The 15,255-nt window shown below is 52.3% G+C and overlaps 1 protein-coding gene across 3 annotated transcripts; it reads right to left on the minus strand.

The window, feature by feature from the left end:
• PIF1 (PIF1 5'-to-3' DNA helicase) lies at positions 1–14,926 on the minus strand. Of its 3 annotated transcripts, none has more exons than XM_057722956.1 (13): positions 14,838–14,926; positions 13,886–14,063; positions 6,384–6,960; positions 5,172–5,517; positions 4,900–5,053; positions 4,694–4,808; positions 4,511–4,617; positions 3,194–3,333; positions 2,720–2,826; positions 1,938–2,025; positions 1,636–1,781; positions 805–996; positions 1–593 (listed from the first exon to the last, which is right to left on the minus strand). In XM_057722956.1, exons 2-13 carry the CDS (start codon positions 13,891–13,893, stop codon positions 534–536), a joined length of 2,040 nt encoding a protein of 679 aa, XP_057578939.1. In that variant the 5' UTR covers positions 13,894–14,063; positions 14,838–14,926; the 3' UTR covers positions 1–533. The 3 variants fall into 3 exon arrangements, with proteins under 3 accessions (XP_057578939.1, XP_057578938.1, XP_057578940.1); XM_057722955.1 differs by having other exon boundaries at positions 14,833–14,854; XM_057722957.1 differs by lacking the exons at positions 13,886–14,063; positions 14,838–14,926 and adding an exon at positions 7,696–7,714.
• Positions 14,927–15,255: the final 329 nt, after the last annotated feature.

The raw sequence follows: 15,255 nt of genomic DNA on the forward strand, positions 1-15,255 counted from the left end.
CACACTTTCTTCCCCGAAAGAGCAGCCTAAGATATAGGTGTGCACACTGCAGTGCATTTTCCCAGGTTAGGTTCAGGAGAGTGTTTGTCCTGGCTTGTGCTGGGCTGGGTCTAGCTGTGAAGATTCCCCCAGGTCCTCTTCTCTGCTTGGGGCCTGACTCCTGCTACAGCCTGTTCCTGCTTCTAGAGCACCTGCCGCCTCTGCCCTCCACAGCCCAAAGGGAGCGGCATTCACAGCCTTGTGGCCCTGTGGCCGGCCCCTCGAAGACAGCTCTGTCCTGTAACACCAGCTACCACCACAGGCTCACTGCCAACTACTGACCCCGGAAGCAGCTCACCGAGGGCAAGGGTAGAAACTGAGGCACAGTTGGCAAATGCACGGGAAGCACTCTCCCCTGAGCCATGCCAGGAGGCTGAGAGTCCCTAATGAAGGGAGAAAGGGACACTGACTACCCACCCTCTGGTATCCCCTGGGGGCTGGCCCACGAGGGAGCAGGAGGAGGGGGAGACCACCCTTGGTCTTCTCTTTGCAGATCAAAGGTTCGGGTCCATGTTCTCCTGGTCTGAGGCTGCCTCGTCGTCATTTGGGGACTCCTGTATCAGAGCCAGAGGAACCAGTCATAGGCTTGTACCATCCCCCAGAGCCGTAGCCTGGGGGCCAGCATCTCCTTCCTCTTGCCCCCGCCGCCAATGGAGCCAGAGGAGGCTATGCCACCCCCACCCCATGGTCCTTCGGCCTTTCCTCTGTCCCAGCTCTCAGGCTGCCCACGGCCACATGCCCCACCATTGGGTGACTCCCTCTTACCAGGCTGAGGCCCCGGTCCCGCTGCAGGGTAGCATAGAAGCTTAGCACACGGGGGTCACAGCGAACCACCACGGGGTCAAAGTCCATCACGCGTAGGCCCTGCAGGCTGCGGGCCCGGGAAAGGGCCACGTAGGCCTGGCCGCTGGCAAACACACGACCTAGAGAGATCTCCACACAATCCAGGGACATGCCCTGGGGGATGGAGGGACAGGGCTGGAGCCAGCTCAGCCTGAGTTCACTTGTGCCCGAGAACCGGACCCTACCTCCACCAGCCCAGCTGTTGCCCCTGATCTTCTTGCCCAGTCCAGAGATTCTGAGACAGAGAGACAGGATGATGGGTGTCTGAGTAGGGGGGGTGTCCAGGAAATACAGATCCAAGATAAGAGTAGGGGGCTAAGGGTGAAAGGAAAGAGCTCAGGTTGGGTCAGTAAGGCAGGGAAATGAATCTTGGCTCTGCCTGGCACGAGCTGTGTGACCTTGGACGAGTTACTTAACCTCTCTGGGCCTTGGTTTCCTCTTCTGTAAAACAGGAATGATTATTACAACTATACTGCATACAGTTGTAATATGTTAAAATTGAAATATCCAATAGTGGCTCAGAAAATGGCAAGGCAGGAGATGACAGAGGGGAAGTGTATGTGTCTAGGAAAGAGAGAGAAGGTGGGATGAGAAATGCACTAAAGAAAGGTTTATTCTACAGCTGGTCTGGAACTTTCCATCCAGGGCAAGTTCAACCTTCACAAAGCCTTTAGGACTCCCCCCACCCTTCAACATGCCCCAGGCCTATCCTGACCCCCTCCGCCCTGCCCTGCCCCCATGCCCCGCACTCACTTGGCTCTTGTGGATGGATATGGCCCAGGCCAGCTGCAGAGGCAGCTGCTGCCGGCTGAGAAGCTGGCCCCCAGTGGTCTGCACGGTCCAGCGGTCGGCGCGGATGACCTCAGTGACTCCACACAGGAACCGCACCTGGGGCAGCCCTGAAGGAGGTATGGAGAAGTCCCACCTTTTAGTCCTGCTTCAGGGCTCCAAGGTAAGGGCAGGCCTCACCTCCCCATGCTAGCCTTTCCCTCTGCACACTCAGCCCAGGGCCCTGCTGCCAGCCCGAGCCGTAGCACTGCTCCCCTATCACTTACCTCTCCCCTCTGCCTCAAACCCTACCACCACCCCTCGGGCACCATTCACCAGGCCCCGAGACACTGCCACGTTCTTCACCAGCATCACCTGCAAGAGAAGGAAAACTGGAGGCATCCAGAGGAGTGCAGCCCTACTCCTGGCCTCAGCTCCAGGGGTCACTGTGGCAGTTCTCTGAGGCTGGGGGCTGCCATGGAAGGGTGCTGAGTCTCCTGGAGCCCCTGCGACAAACTGCTTCATTTCCCTAGGTCTCAGTTTCCCCTTGTGTCAAAGGGGAATGACAGTCGCTCAGTTTGCCTCAGGAGGAGGGGGTAAAGAAAAACAGGGTGACCGAGCTCTGACAAGGACCACATCTATTACAGGGAACGTGCACGGACCTCAGTCTTGAGGGACAGCCCTCTTCCAACCACTGTACCTGCACTTCCCCCTGGGTGCCCTTTGGAAGCCGAGGAAAGGCTCTCATTTGACTCACCCTCACCAAAGTAGAAGGAAGGAGGATGCTCACAGGAGAGTGCACACTACAGAAGACAACTGTGCGTGGTAGGTATTTTACTCTGAATTTAGAGATGAGGAAACCCAGCTTCAGCAAAGGAAAGGGATTTGTCTAAAGCAACATTGCTTGGAGCCCCAGATGGGGGAGGTGGAGGGCAGTGGAAAGTGGAAAACAGGAAGGTGGGCGGGGAACAGGAGGGAAGGAGTGTGCTGTGGTCACAGCTGGGCCCTCTGGCTGAGAAGCGGCCTGTGTGAAGGGGCAAGGATCAGGGAGGCCCCGCTTCCCGCTTACCTGGGCCCCCAGCTTTAACTGAAGGAGCTGGCTAACAGGACACTGCGCATCCAGGGTCCGGGCTTGCTCAGGGTCACTGTCCATGGCCTCAAAGCTGTGTACCTCACCTGGGAAAAGAGAGTTGGGCAAACAGATCACAAGTCACTGACTTGTGGCTCAATTTCCGAAAAAACACATATTAGACGAGGGCATGGGGCAGGTAGTGAGGACAGCTCAGGCCTAGCTGGGGCTTTGGAATCAGAGGCCTGGGTGCAAGTCTCATTTTTAGTGTTTACTGGCTGAGTGACTTTGACTCAGGAAAGGTCACATCTCTCAAAGTCACAGTTACATCTACAAACATAAGGGACTTTATGGCCACAGAGGCTGGGGGCCTGAGATACCCTCATGATGCCAGGAGCCCAGGCTGCCTGTGGGGCCATGCCTGTCTGATGGCCTCTCCCAGCTGGCCTTGCCCAGTCCCAGCTCCATGCTCACCTGGTAGTTCCTGCAGCCTCCTCTCGTTGGTAAGTGCCACGTCATCCTGGTGGGTACAGAGCCTCGTGGCCACAATCCCATCTCGCCCCACCTTATGGGCAGCCGTGGCCCGGAGCTGGTGGGTGACCTCATCTGAGCACCTGCAGAGGCCAGACTATCAGGGCAGAGCCCACCTGAACACCAGGGAAGGTAGGGCAAGTGGGTGGTTGGCTCACTCAGCAGGCCATGGATCAGGCCTGGGGACTGGATGGGGCACCAAGGCAAGATCTGCTGGTTCCCCAGGCTGGCCAACTGGTTCCTTCCTCACTTGGACCCCAGATGTGGAGAATGAGCACGGGGGTGGTGCTTGGCTGTGATCATAGGCAGGCACCCTTCCCTGTGTCTGCCCCTGGGGTGGAGCTAGCTGCCCTACTGAGGAAGTTGGATATGATGAGTGAGCACAGGACAGAGATTTAGAGACCTAGACAAGGCTCTGAGGTTGATACCCTGTAATACTGGTACCCTGTAATCAAATTGACCTCCAAGCTACAATTTTCTAGCCCCTTGCCTGCTACCTTAGGGGGAAAAAAATCTAGCCTGTGTTTCTATTCTCCATGCTTCCCCCATTTCAAGCCTTCCTCCAGGGGAAGCCTGGGTGCTGCAGCAACTCAAGCGGGAGGAGGGGGAAGAACTTAGGACCACCTCTCACTGCTCTGCCACTCAGCCTTGCTCTTGTCCCCGACACTTGCTGGTGTATGCGGTGCACCTGCCTCCTGTCCCCAGGCATGGAAAGCCACCACCATCCCTTCCCTTCATCCCAGCCCAATCTGATCTGGGTCTCAAGGCCAGCCTGCGGTCCATATCTTCTGCCTTCCTGGCCTCCCTTCCACTTCCTTGTTAGAGTAGCTGTAGCATTTCAACCTTTTGTCCTAGCCAGGGTGGGATCATGTCTGCAATCTCCCCTCCCCCACCCAATGACCCCCATGGGCTCTAAGAGTAGAAGGAACTTGGGTTTTAGAGTCAGACCTGAGTTCAAATCCCAGCTCAGCCACTTACTAGCCATGACTTTGGGCAAGTCACTTCACCTCTCTGAACCCATTTCTGCATCTGTAAAATGGGAGTGTTAACATCTCTGAATAACTCTTGTGTCTTCATCTGCCCATAATTCCCTGAGATGTACTCTGTGTCAGGCCCTGTGCTGGGTCCCAGTGTTTACAGAGTGACCATCTCCAATGGGGCCGTGAAGCATTTCTCCTCCTTCTCTGGGTTCCTGTGCTCCTCTCTGACCCAAGTTTGGATCCCCATCCCATGGTCCCTTCTCTGTTCACCAGGGCCCACCTGCCCAGCCTCACAGCTTGCAGGAGAGAGATGAAGGTCTTGTCCGTCTGCCTCCACACCTCAGTCAGCTCCAGGGTCACTGGGACACACCTCCTCCAGCTCTTGGCCTGGTGGGGGCAAGGTGCAGGTGTTAGGAAACAGAGCAGACCCCCATGGGGGTTAGGGCCAGAGGGTGAGTGGTACCTGGAAGCAGAACTGTGGGGGCTGGGATCCCTTGGTTACAGGCGGCAGCTGCAGGAAGTCCCCACAGATGATGAGCTGGATCCCTCCGAATGGTTTGTTCTGCTGCCGGACAGCTCTGGAGAGGAACGTGGGGTGCTTTAGGGGCTGGGCTGAGTGGGTTCCACATGGAAGACCACCAGAACCCAGTCCTCACTGCATATACCGACCTGGCCACGGCCTCCAGCTTGTCAAACAGGTCTGCTTCCACCATGGAGATCTCATCGATGACGAGCCGCTGGCAGTTCAGCCAACCCTGCCGCACACCTGGCCGCTGGGCCAGGGCCACACATTGGGCCAGGGGAGCCTGGCCCGAGCCAATGCCTGTGAGTGATGCTATTCAGCCTGGGCTGAGATTCCAGCCCTGTCTCAACCCTGACCTCCCCCCCCTTCCCACCGGCCTGGCTTGCTCCCAGCTTAAGCCCCAGGGGCTCTCACTTACCTGCAAAGGCATGGAGGGTAGTACCCCCAATGTGGCAGGCTGCCACCCCAGTGCTGGCAGTGGCCACAGTGCCTGTGGGAGGCAGTGAGCCCAGGATACGCTTCAGTAGATAAGACTTCCCCGTCCCTGGATAGAGGGTAGAGTCAGAGCCACCTCTCCTCCATCCCATCACACCAGTGTTGCCCCCCCCACACCCAGTCTGCTCCCCACTACCTGCACTCCCAGTGAAGAAAACGCTCTGGCCTTTCAGGACAACCCTCAGCACAGCAGCCTGTTCCTTGGAAAGCTGTGATTTGGTGGGGGGCAAGCTCAGCCTCTTCACAGGCAAGGGCCACCTTGGAACTTCCTGGGGGGACAGGGCTGTCTCAGGGCCTCCCCACATTCTGTAGGCATTGCCTCCTCCCTTCTTGGCCTGCTAGCTCTTTGTGTCTCTGCTGGTTTCTCTCCTTGGAGCCCTTGGGCAGCCTTGGTTCACCTGGAGATCTTGCCAGTAACCAAAAGGGTCCAGGTCTCTCCTTGAGGAAGGACCAAGGCTGGATATCTACTGACTCCTGGTGCCCTGAAGACCCCAGTGTGCAGGTCCAGATTCTCCCTCAGCTTCCTCTCCTGTGTTCCCTAACTCTCCTGTTCCTCTCACCCACCCTTCCTTCTCACTATTCTTCCTGTCGCAAATGTTTCTCTCTTACCTCAAAACATCGAAGCAAAACCCTGCCTAGCCAGGGCCCCGTCTTGCCCCGTCTCCATCTTCTCACCAGCTTGTCTCAAACCCCTGTAGTCTGTGGTCTGTCTGTTCCAGTTCCCGAACACTGTCAAACCCAGCAGACTGCCCGCCCCCCACCCCCTCCATCGGATTGGACCTTCTGGCTGCCCCTACACAGCCGATCACTTTGTTCTCTCCAAGACCTCCTCTCCTCCTCCAGGGCGATCACATTCCCACTTTTCTTCTGAAGCACCTTCTCTCCTTTCTCTTTTAATGTGATCTAGATCCCCTTTTCCTATTCTCATTCAGCCTCGAGGATTGGACTGCGAGAAGCACATGCACAATTCCCATATTCCTGCCATGCTCAGAAGTCTGATGAGCACCTCCTCTGAGATAACCAGCAGCCACCTCGAATATCGCCAGCATCTTCCCCCCAAATCTGGGCTTCCTCGGTCTCTTCCATCTCAGTGGCACACCCACTCCCCAAGGCGTCCCCCCTTTCCTGTCCTCACGGCGCTGGGCTTGGCCCCCTCCCGGGGCTCCGCGGGCCGCTTCACCGGCGTGGTGTCCGTGACCCGGGTGGCTGCCACACGCCGCAGCTCCTCGGGCTGCACGGGGCTGATGGTGACGAAGTCGCGGGGCCGCGGGCCAAGGAGCTGCGTGCGGGCAGAGGCCGGCCCGGGACCCGGGGCTGCGGCCAGCTTGAGCCGCAGCGTGCGCAGGAAGCGGCGCAGGCGGTCCGGGGGGCAGTCGGAGAGCAGCAGCTGCACTGCGCCGGCCTGCGGAGCGCCGTCGGCGGGGAGCCGCAGTGTGCTCCGTCCCGCCGCGGCGAAGCGCGTGAAGAGGCGTGCGGCGCGCAGTGGGAAGCAGCGCGGCCGCCCCGCGGGCCCAGGCGCCTGCAGCCTCAGCATCAGCTCGCGGCGCTCGTTACGACCCAGGCTCAACTCCGCGGTGCGCAGGGCCTGGCGCCTTCGGGGCTGCCCGCCCGGGCTCAGCTCCTCCACCGCCACGCGGCACCGCAGCTCCGCGTCCTCGCATGCCGCTGCCGCTGCCTGGGTGCCAGACAGCATCGCCAGTGCCTCTGCAGGTCTGCAAAAAGACCGGAGCGCAGGTGTCACGGGGACTCAGGGGACATCATAGGTGGCATAGAGGTCAGGACGGCGAGCCCGTTCAAAGCCACGAAGCGTCCCGAGGGCTGTCACTGGTAACACGAAAGAGGTCACGGAGATGATAAAAGATTCCTGGGACAAACCGGAAATTCTCTTAGAACTTACTTTCCTACACAATTATTTCCAGAGCGGCGGATGCGCAGCGTCAAGTGAACCCAGGATTGGGGAACCTCAGCTGTCAGACAAGGGCCACAGAAGAAGGGAGTCCCTGAACAGAAAAGAAGCCTGCTCCCAAGAGACTCAGGGTGGGCACGGGAATCCTCAGAGTCCTCTCTCCAGGAAGCAAGGCACGCACGTGTGGAGGGAAGCAGGGGACTGACATGTAATCAGAGCCTTGTCTTCCAGGTACTTTTACTGGTTTATATACAGCCAAGCAGGTCTCACTATTCCCCGTGTACAGAAGTGGAAAACAGGCTGAAATAGGCCACAGGGCTGGTAGGAGTCAGAGCTCATGTGATTCTGAAGCCCTGGCCCTTCCCATCTCCAAGCTGGGGATGGGGTTGAAAGTATTTGGCTAGGGAAATCGTGGAGGGACCCTGGCGTCCAGAAATCCGTTCTCCCTCTATCTGATCTACTCGCGTGTACCCTCCCGGCAGGGACTCCTTGAAGAAGCAGGCTCTCTGCCTCCCACTTCTGGGATCGAGTGGACACTCACTTGCGCAGGCACTCGGACGAAGAAGCTGAGCAAAGTCGGCATGCAGGCCAAGGTAGGACACTAGATACTTTCAAATACTGGGGAATAGAGAATCACCCTATCACCGGCTGGATCTTTAAATTTTCTAGCCAATCAGAGACAGCGGGTGTGACAATGGGCGTGTCTTTCTTTAGGTTTCAATTTGCAGAGCTTGGGCTGTACCAATAGCACGCCCGAGGAAGGAGGCTCACTGTGGTGGCGGAGCATACCAAGTCGCGCGCATAAGGGGGTGTGGTGGGAGGGGACCGGGACTGCAGCTGCGCCGCGCGTGGTGTTGTGTCATCAATCGAATCTAAGATTTATTTTCGGAACCATGCCTCCAACACACACTCGCTCCTCTCCAGCCCTCACACAGCGGCTGAACTTGGCCTTGGGGAAGAGCTGCCTCTGATCCCGCGCATCTCTGTTTACACTCACAGGAACTTCGCCCATTTCTGGACTCCTCTCCCCTGCCCCCCACCCACCTCCGCCACAGCCTGCTGCTCCCGCCGCCGCTCTTTCCACTCTTATCTGTCTTTGTAACCGTCATTTTACTCATTTGTCTTTCCCATCCGTCTGAGACCTGTGGTCGGATGCTCAGAGGGTACAAGAGCAGTATGTGAGCATCTGTCTTCAGGGAATTCCTATTCCTCTCATTGCACTGAATGCTTAGGGAATTGATTATTAATTATCTTTTCCCTCCCTCATTAAATCTTGGAATGACATAGCTAGAAGGCTTATTACAGGTGAGTTAGCCCGATCATTTATTGAATTGCTCTCATTTTTCAAATGAGGAAACCAAGGCTTCAGGAAGTTTTACCAGATGTCACATAGCTTGTAGATAGCAAAACAAAGCCTTGAACCCAAATCTAAGCCTGCTAGTTTACTGCACCACACTGCTCCTAGGTGACTGGTTTAACCTGGTGAAGGCAGTCCAGGCCTGGACCAGAATCTCAGCTCCTGACAGCCATTGCATTGCCCCAGGCCGGCCAGTTAGATGTTACTCTAAGCAAATTTCCTTAATGTCTCAAGGCTTTGTTTCCTCATATTTAAAAATGGAGAAAGATGAAAATGTGATGACTGCACAGCTCTGTGACTATACTAAAAATCATTAAATCATTTGCTTTAAGTTGTTTGGTATGTGAATTATATCTCAGTAAAACTGTTAGGAAAAAATCATAAGAAATATATTTCCTACAAAGTGTTGTGTTGACATATGAGTATTAGTGGCACAGCAAAAATTTCAATGTCACTGTGGTAGGCAGGATAAGGACACCACCACCCCCAAGATGTCTACAATATGTATCCTTCTGTGTATTGGCTTCTTTCACTCAGCATAATTTTGAGATTCATCCATGTTGCTGCATGTATCAGTTGGTTCTTTTTTTACATATATATAACTTTTATATGGTTTATTTATTTATTTTTGGCTGCTTTGGGTCTTCGTTGCTGCGCCCAGGGTTTCTTTAGTTGCAGCCAGGGGGGCTACTCTTCACTGTGGTGCTCGGGCTTCTCAATGCAGTGGCTTCTCCTGTTGTGGAGCACAGGCTCTAGGCGCATGGGCTTCAGTAGTTGTGGGTCTCAGGTTCTAGAGCGCAGGTTTAGTAGTTGTGGCCCAAAGGCTTAGTTGCTCTGAGCATGTGGAATCTCCCCTGCCCAGGGATCAAACCCGTGTGCCCTGCATTGGCAGGCAGATTCTTAACCACTGCACCACCAGGGAAGTTCAGTAGTTGGTTCCTTTTTAATGCTGAGTATTATTGCATGGTTATACTACAGTTTATCCATTTTCCTATTGATGGAGAGCTGGGCTTTCTGGGATTTATGCTTTTATTTCCCTTGAATAAATACCTCGGTGAGAAACTGCTGGGTCGTGGAGTTTATATTTAATTTCATATGAAACTGCAAGAGCTTTTTCCAAAGTGATTGTCTGCCCACCAGGTTAACAGTGAGTCCTTGGAGGTAGAGGAACCGGAGGAAAGCTGGATACCTCCTGGCGATGGATTAACGGTCCTCAGGCTCCGCCCTCCCCCCCGCCCCAGCGCCACCGGCCGTCAGCTGGATCCTGATTGGCCGATGGAGGAGGTAGGCGGAGGCAGAGGGACTCCTCACATCTGGGGCCGCACTTCCTCCCTCTGGGTTTGGGCGGTCTTTGCATCCGCCGGTGTTCTACTCACTGCTGCCGCCGCGGGGTCAATTCCGAGTGAAGCGCGACACTGCTCCCCGATCTCCTCGCCTAACCCAAAGCCTGGTTTTAACGCAAGCTGTCAGGAGGAACGGGTTTTCTTTATTATGAAATTTCCTCCTCCAGAACTAACATCGTATCCGCTTTCTCCCAGTGGCGGTCTCAGTTCAGTACTAATCATAAAGACGACATCAGCACAGGACTGGGTGGTTTACTAATTGCCCTTTTGGCGTTTTCTCATTTGATACTTAAAAGAGCCAGCCCCTTCCTTCCCTTCCTTGTGGTCCTTTCTCGCAGTGCTTTTGCCCTCCCCACCTTTACAGCACTAAGCTTACAACAGTCTTGCAGAGGAGCTGAAAGAGCTGACACTCATTTTATTGAACCTCTGGTACAGGTGATTCTCCCCCCTTGAAATACTCTCTTAACTTCCAAAACACACGCCCCTCGTTTTTCCTACATATTGGCTGCTTCCTGTCGGTCTCCTTTGCTAATCCCTTTTCCTCAACCAGACTTCTCACTGTGGGAGGACTTTATCTTCTTTTTTCCTCCTATTTTTTCCAGTCTTATGGCTTGATTATCAGCTACATGCTGATGATCAATATTACAACCCCAGCCTGCACTTCTCCCCTGAACTCTAGGGTGTATGGCCATTTGTCCTCCTGATATCTCCACACAGATACCTAAATGGCATGTTAAACTCAGTCTCTTCAGAACAGTCTTTAGTCTCCTTCTCCAATACCATATAAACCTGTTTTCCTCCTGTTTTCATCATCTCTGTAAATGGTACCTCCATTTCTGGCTCAAGTAAAAAATCCACACCATATCCTTGATTTCTTCTTTACCTACTACATCCAATCCACATCAAAATCTGTTCTTTCCTCCTTCAAAATGTTTTTTTTTTTAATTAATAACTAACTGGCTGCATTGGGTCTTCGTTGCTGCACGCAGGCCTTCTGTAGTTTCGGAGAGTGGGGGTTATTCTTCATCGCAGTGTGCGGGCTTCTTATTGTGGTGGCTTCTCTTGCTGTGGAGCACGGGCTCTGGGCTCTAGGCCCTCGGGCTTCAGTAGTTGTGGCTTGCAGGCTCTAGAGCGCAAGCTCAGTAGTATGGCGCATGGGCTTAGTTGCTGCGTGGCATGTGGGATCTTCCCAGACCAGGGATCCAACCCATGTCCCCTGCAATGCCGGGTGGATTCTTAAGCACTTTGCCACCAGGGAAGCCCCAAAATGTTTTTTTTTTTTTTTAATTGAAGTACAGTTGACATAAAATGAAAAAACCTATGGACTGGGAGAAAATATTTGTAAACAATGCGACTGACAAGGGCTTAATTTCCAAAATATAGAAACAGCTCATAGAACTCGGTAACAACAACAACAACTACAAAGAACCCAATCAAAAAATGGACAGAAGACTTAAAGAGACATTTCTCCAAAGAAGACATATGGATGGCCAATAAGCACATGAAAATATGCTCAACATCGCTAATTATCAGAGAAATGCAAATCAAAACTACAGTGAGGTATCACCTCATAGCAGTTAGAACGACAATCATTAAAAATCCACAAACAACAAATGCTGGAGAGCGTGTGGAGAATGTACACTGTTGGTTGGAATGTAAATTGGTGCAGCCACTGTGGAAAACAGTATGGAGGTTCTCTAAAAAAAACCTAAAAATAGAGTTACCATATGATCCAGCAATCCCACTCCTGGGCATATATTGGAAGAAATCTCTGATTCAAAAAGGTAGGGACTTCCCTGGTGGCACAGTGGTTGAGAATCTGCCTGCCAATGCAGGGGACACAGGTTTGATCCCTGGTCCGGGAAGATCCCACATGCTGCGGAGCAACTAAGCCCATGCGCCACAACTACTGAGCCTGTGCTCTAGAGCCTGCGAGCCACAACTACTGAACCCACGTGCCACAACTACTGAAGCCCTCGTGCCTTAGAGCCCGTGCTCCCTAACAAGAGAAGTCACTGCAAAGAGAATGAAGAGTAACCGCAATGAAGAGTAGCTCCCGCTCACCACAACTAGAGAAAGCCCACGCAGCAATGAAGACCCAGCGCAGCCAATAAATAAATAAATATATTAAAATAAAAATGTACATGCATTCCATGTTCACAGCAGCACTATTTACAATAGCCAAGACATGCAAGCAACCTAAATGGCCATCCACAGATGAATGGATAAAGAAAAAAATTGAAGTATAGTTGATTTAAAATGTGTTTTAGGTGTACAGCAAAATCATATGTCAAATCATATCTTTTTTCAGATTCTTTTCCATTATAGGTTATCAAAATGTATTTTGAATCTATTCACTTCCCTCCACACCCACCCCACAACCTAGAGCTGGCAGCCTGTCAGCTCTCCCCTGAATTACAGTCATCTCATAATCTCACTGGATTCCTGGATTCCACTCCGGTCCCCCTACAATCCTTTCTTCAAACAGCAGCCGGTGGGATCCTTTCAAACACATACATCAGATTTTGCTACTGCTCTGGTTAAAAGCTCTCAATGCCTCCCTAGGCTATTCCTTTTAGAATAAAATCCACAGTCCTTACCATAGCCTGAGGTCAACTCCCTCCCTTCCACTGTGACCTCAGACCCACCACTTTCTTCTTTACTCACTACGCATCTGTCACACTGGTCTCCTTGGTGTTCCTTGAAGACCCCATGCCAGTCTTTGCATTTGCTCTTTCTTCTGCATGAAATACCTTCCGCATTTCACCCTGCCTCTTTTTGTGACTATCTCGTTCTCATCTTTCAGGTTTCAGCTGAAATTTCCACTCTGTGGAAAAGCTTCCCCCTACCACTCACACCATATCTAAAATTGGCTCCCCAATTACTATTTTATTACCTGTTTATTTTCCTAAGAGAACTTATCACATTCTGCTGTTATCATGGTCATTTGTTTATTTGCCTATCATCTTTCTCTTCCAGCTTCAAGAGGGCAGAGATCACCCCTGTCATGTTTATGGCTTTGTGCCCTGTGTTTATTTTATTTTATTTCTTTAAATTATTATTTTTTAAAATTTATCTATTTATTTTTGGCTGCTTTGGGTCTTCATTGCTATGCACGGGCTTTCTCTCTAGTTGCAGCGAGTGGGGGCTACTCTTCATTGCATGGGCTTCTCACTGAGGTGGCGTCTCTTGTGGAGCATGGGCTCTAGGTGCATGGGCTTCAGTAGTTGTGGCACATGGGCTCAGTAGTTGTGGCATATGGTCTTAGTTGCTCCATGGCATGTGGGATCTTCCCGGACCAGGGATCGAACTCATGTCCCCTGCATTGCCAGGTGGATTCTTAACCACTGCGCCACCAAGGAAGACCCTGCCCTGTGTTTAGAACAGTGCCTGAGACATGGTAGCCTCTCAACAGATATTTATTGAATGGATATTTATCAATGAATAATGAAACCATTCTTTCCAAGTCCTGACCCCTCTATCTCTACTATCTCTTGAATCTGCTCCTCCCATCCTTATGACCTGAACCTGGCCTGGTTCAGGCTCCATCACCTCCAACGTGGATTTCTGTAACAGTCTCTGACCCAATTGATCTCCATGTCTCTCCTGCCCTGTCACCATTATTCACATAGCAATTATGAAAATGAAGTTTTAAAATGAAAATCATGTCAGGCCCTGCTTCAATGCTTCAGTGGCCCCCAGCAACTTGCAGGAGGAATTTCAAATCTCTCAGGTCAGCACTCAAAGCACTTAGTGCACTAGTTCCTGCTGCCTCCATGGTAGCATCTTTCCAAACTACCAACACCATCCTACGTATATGACCACAGAAATCTGTCTACAATCCCCCAACAAGTCAGCGTGTTCTACAAGTTCTCACTTTTGTGAATTGATTCGACTTCCTAAATTCCCGCTGCTCCCCCTCTGCTCCCATCCATCTAACCCTGCTAGAATACAACTTAGTCACTCTAGCCCCTCTGGGAACCAACTCTCAGCACACCATGTACCCTTCTCAGGACTTGTCTCGCTCTTACTGGTTCATCAGCTCTCCAAGGCAGGGCCTGGGCCTTTGAGTGGCCTGGTCACACAATGCTGCCAAAACACATCATTTAGTAGAGAGCACAGGCTCTGGAGTCAGGCGAGGTTTGAATTCTTGGGCCACCGCTTACCAGTCAAGTGACCTTAAACAGGTCCAAGCCTCAGATTCTTGATCTGTAAAATGAGGATAAAAATTCTATTTCATGGATGGGTACATACTTTTGTGAGGCATTTAGTACAGTGAGCAGATAACAGAAGTGCCCCAAATTCTTTTGAGTGAACAGATAAATGCCAGGATGAAGTATTGGAAAACACCCCACTTCAGAGGCACTCAATAAACTTTGCTAATTCAATGGCGCAGAGGCAAAATAGACTCCATCCCTTCCACAGCCCCAAACTTTCAGTGACTTTCCATTGCCCTGAGGTTAAGATGCAGTCTCCTCAACACAGCTTCAAGGTCCTCTCTACACTGAGCTCTGTCTGCTTCTCCAGCCTGGCCTCCCTACACACACACACACACACACACACACACACACACACACTACTCTTTCATGCCTCCATGCTGTTGCTTACACTGTATCCTCTGCCTGGAATGCCTGTTCTGTCCCTCTGTCCCAGTTTTAGTGCCCTTCCTTCCTCTATGCCTTTATCCTCACATTTAACACATAGTTTTCTCTGTTTACATGCCTTTCTCTCCTGATAAAGCAGAGGGACCCTGCAGTCCTGTCCTTATCTTCCAGCCATTAGTGTAGGATCTGACAAATATTCAAAGCAAATAAAATATCTGTGTTGAAAAAATGCTTGTGGTGTGGAGGCGACAACCAGAGGGCCAGCATGGGCTGAATGGGGAAACTGAGACCAACGTGGTTATCAGTGGCTCACTCTCAGAAGCGACACAGCTGGCTGGATATCAAAGCTGACCTCACCCCCACCCCAGCCTCACCCCACCATGAGTTGGTTCTGTGCAACAACATGAGTTCCCCAGGGCCTCTGGTCTCCGGCAGGTGGAATCTGAGTTTCCAGATACAAGATCTTCTGAGTCCTCAGGCACAGGGTACAATGGCTGAACAGCTCTGCAGGTTGAGGGAACAGCTCTGCAGGTTGAGGGAACAGCTCTGCAGGTTGAGGGTGGTGGCTATAAGAGGTTGTAGCCATGTATACTGCCTTTCTCAGTTCCCCAGGCTGGATTTTCTTCATCTGTAAAGGATAAAGGAACCCAGGCCCAGGTATAAAGAAAAAGCATGACTCCACCATCTTCTTTCCCCTTGGCCCTGGAGCTCCAGGCTGCCCTTTTCCATGCTGGCTGGAAGTGACTTGGAAGCCTGAGGGCCAGCAGAAGTCAGTGAAAGGGGACCTGGGTCAACTG

Source organism: Hippopotamus amphibius, chromosome 2 (assembly GCF_030028045.1).
Source record: "Hippopotamus amphibius kiboko isolate mHipAmp2 chromosome 2, mHipAmp2.hap2, whole genome shotgun sequence".
NCBI lineage: Eukaryota > Metazoa > Chordata > Mammalia > Artiodactyla > Hippopotamidae > Hippopotamus > Hippopotamus amphibius.

Coding starts and splice junctions, on each gene's coding strand:
- PIF1 (XM_057722956.1), bottom strand. Junction 3,334..4,510: donor CAAGCTGTGAGGCTGGGCAG/GTGGGCCCTGGT, acceptor TGGCCTCTGCAG/GTGCTCAGATGAGGTCACCC. Junction 2,026..2,719: donor AGTTAAAGCTGGGGGCCCAG/GTAAGCGGGAAG, acceptor CTTCTCTTGCAG/GTGATGCTGGTGAAGAACGT.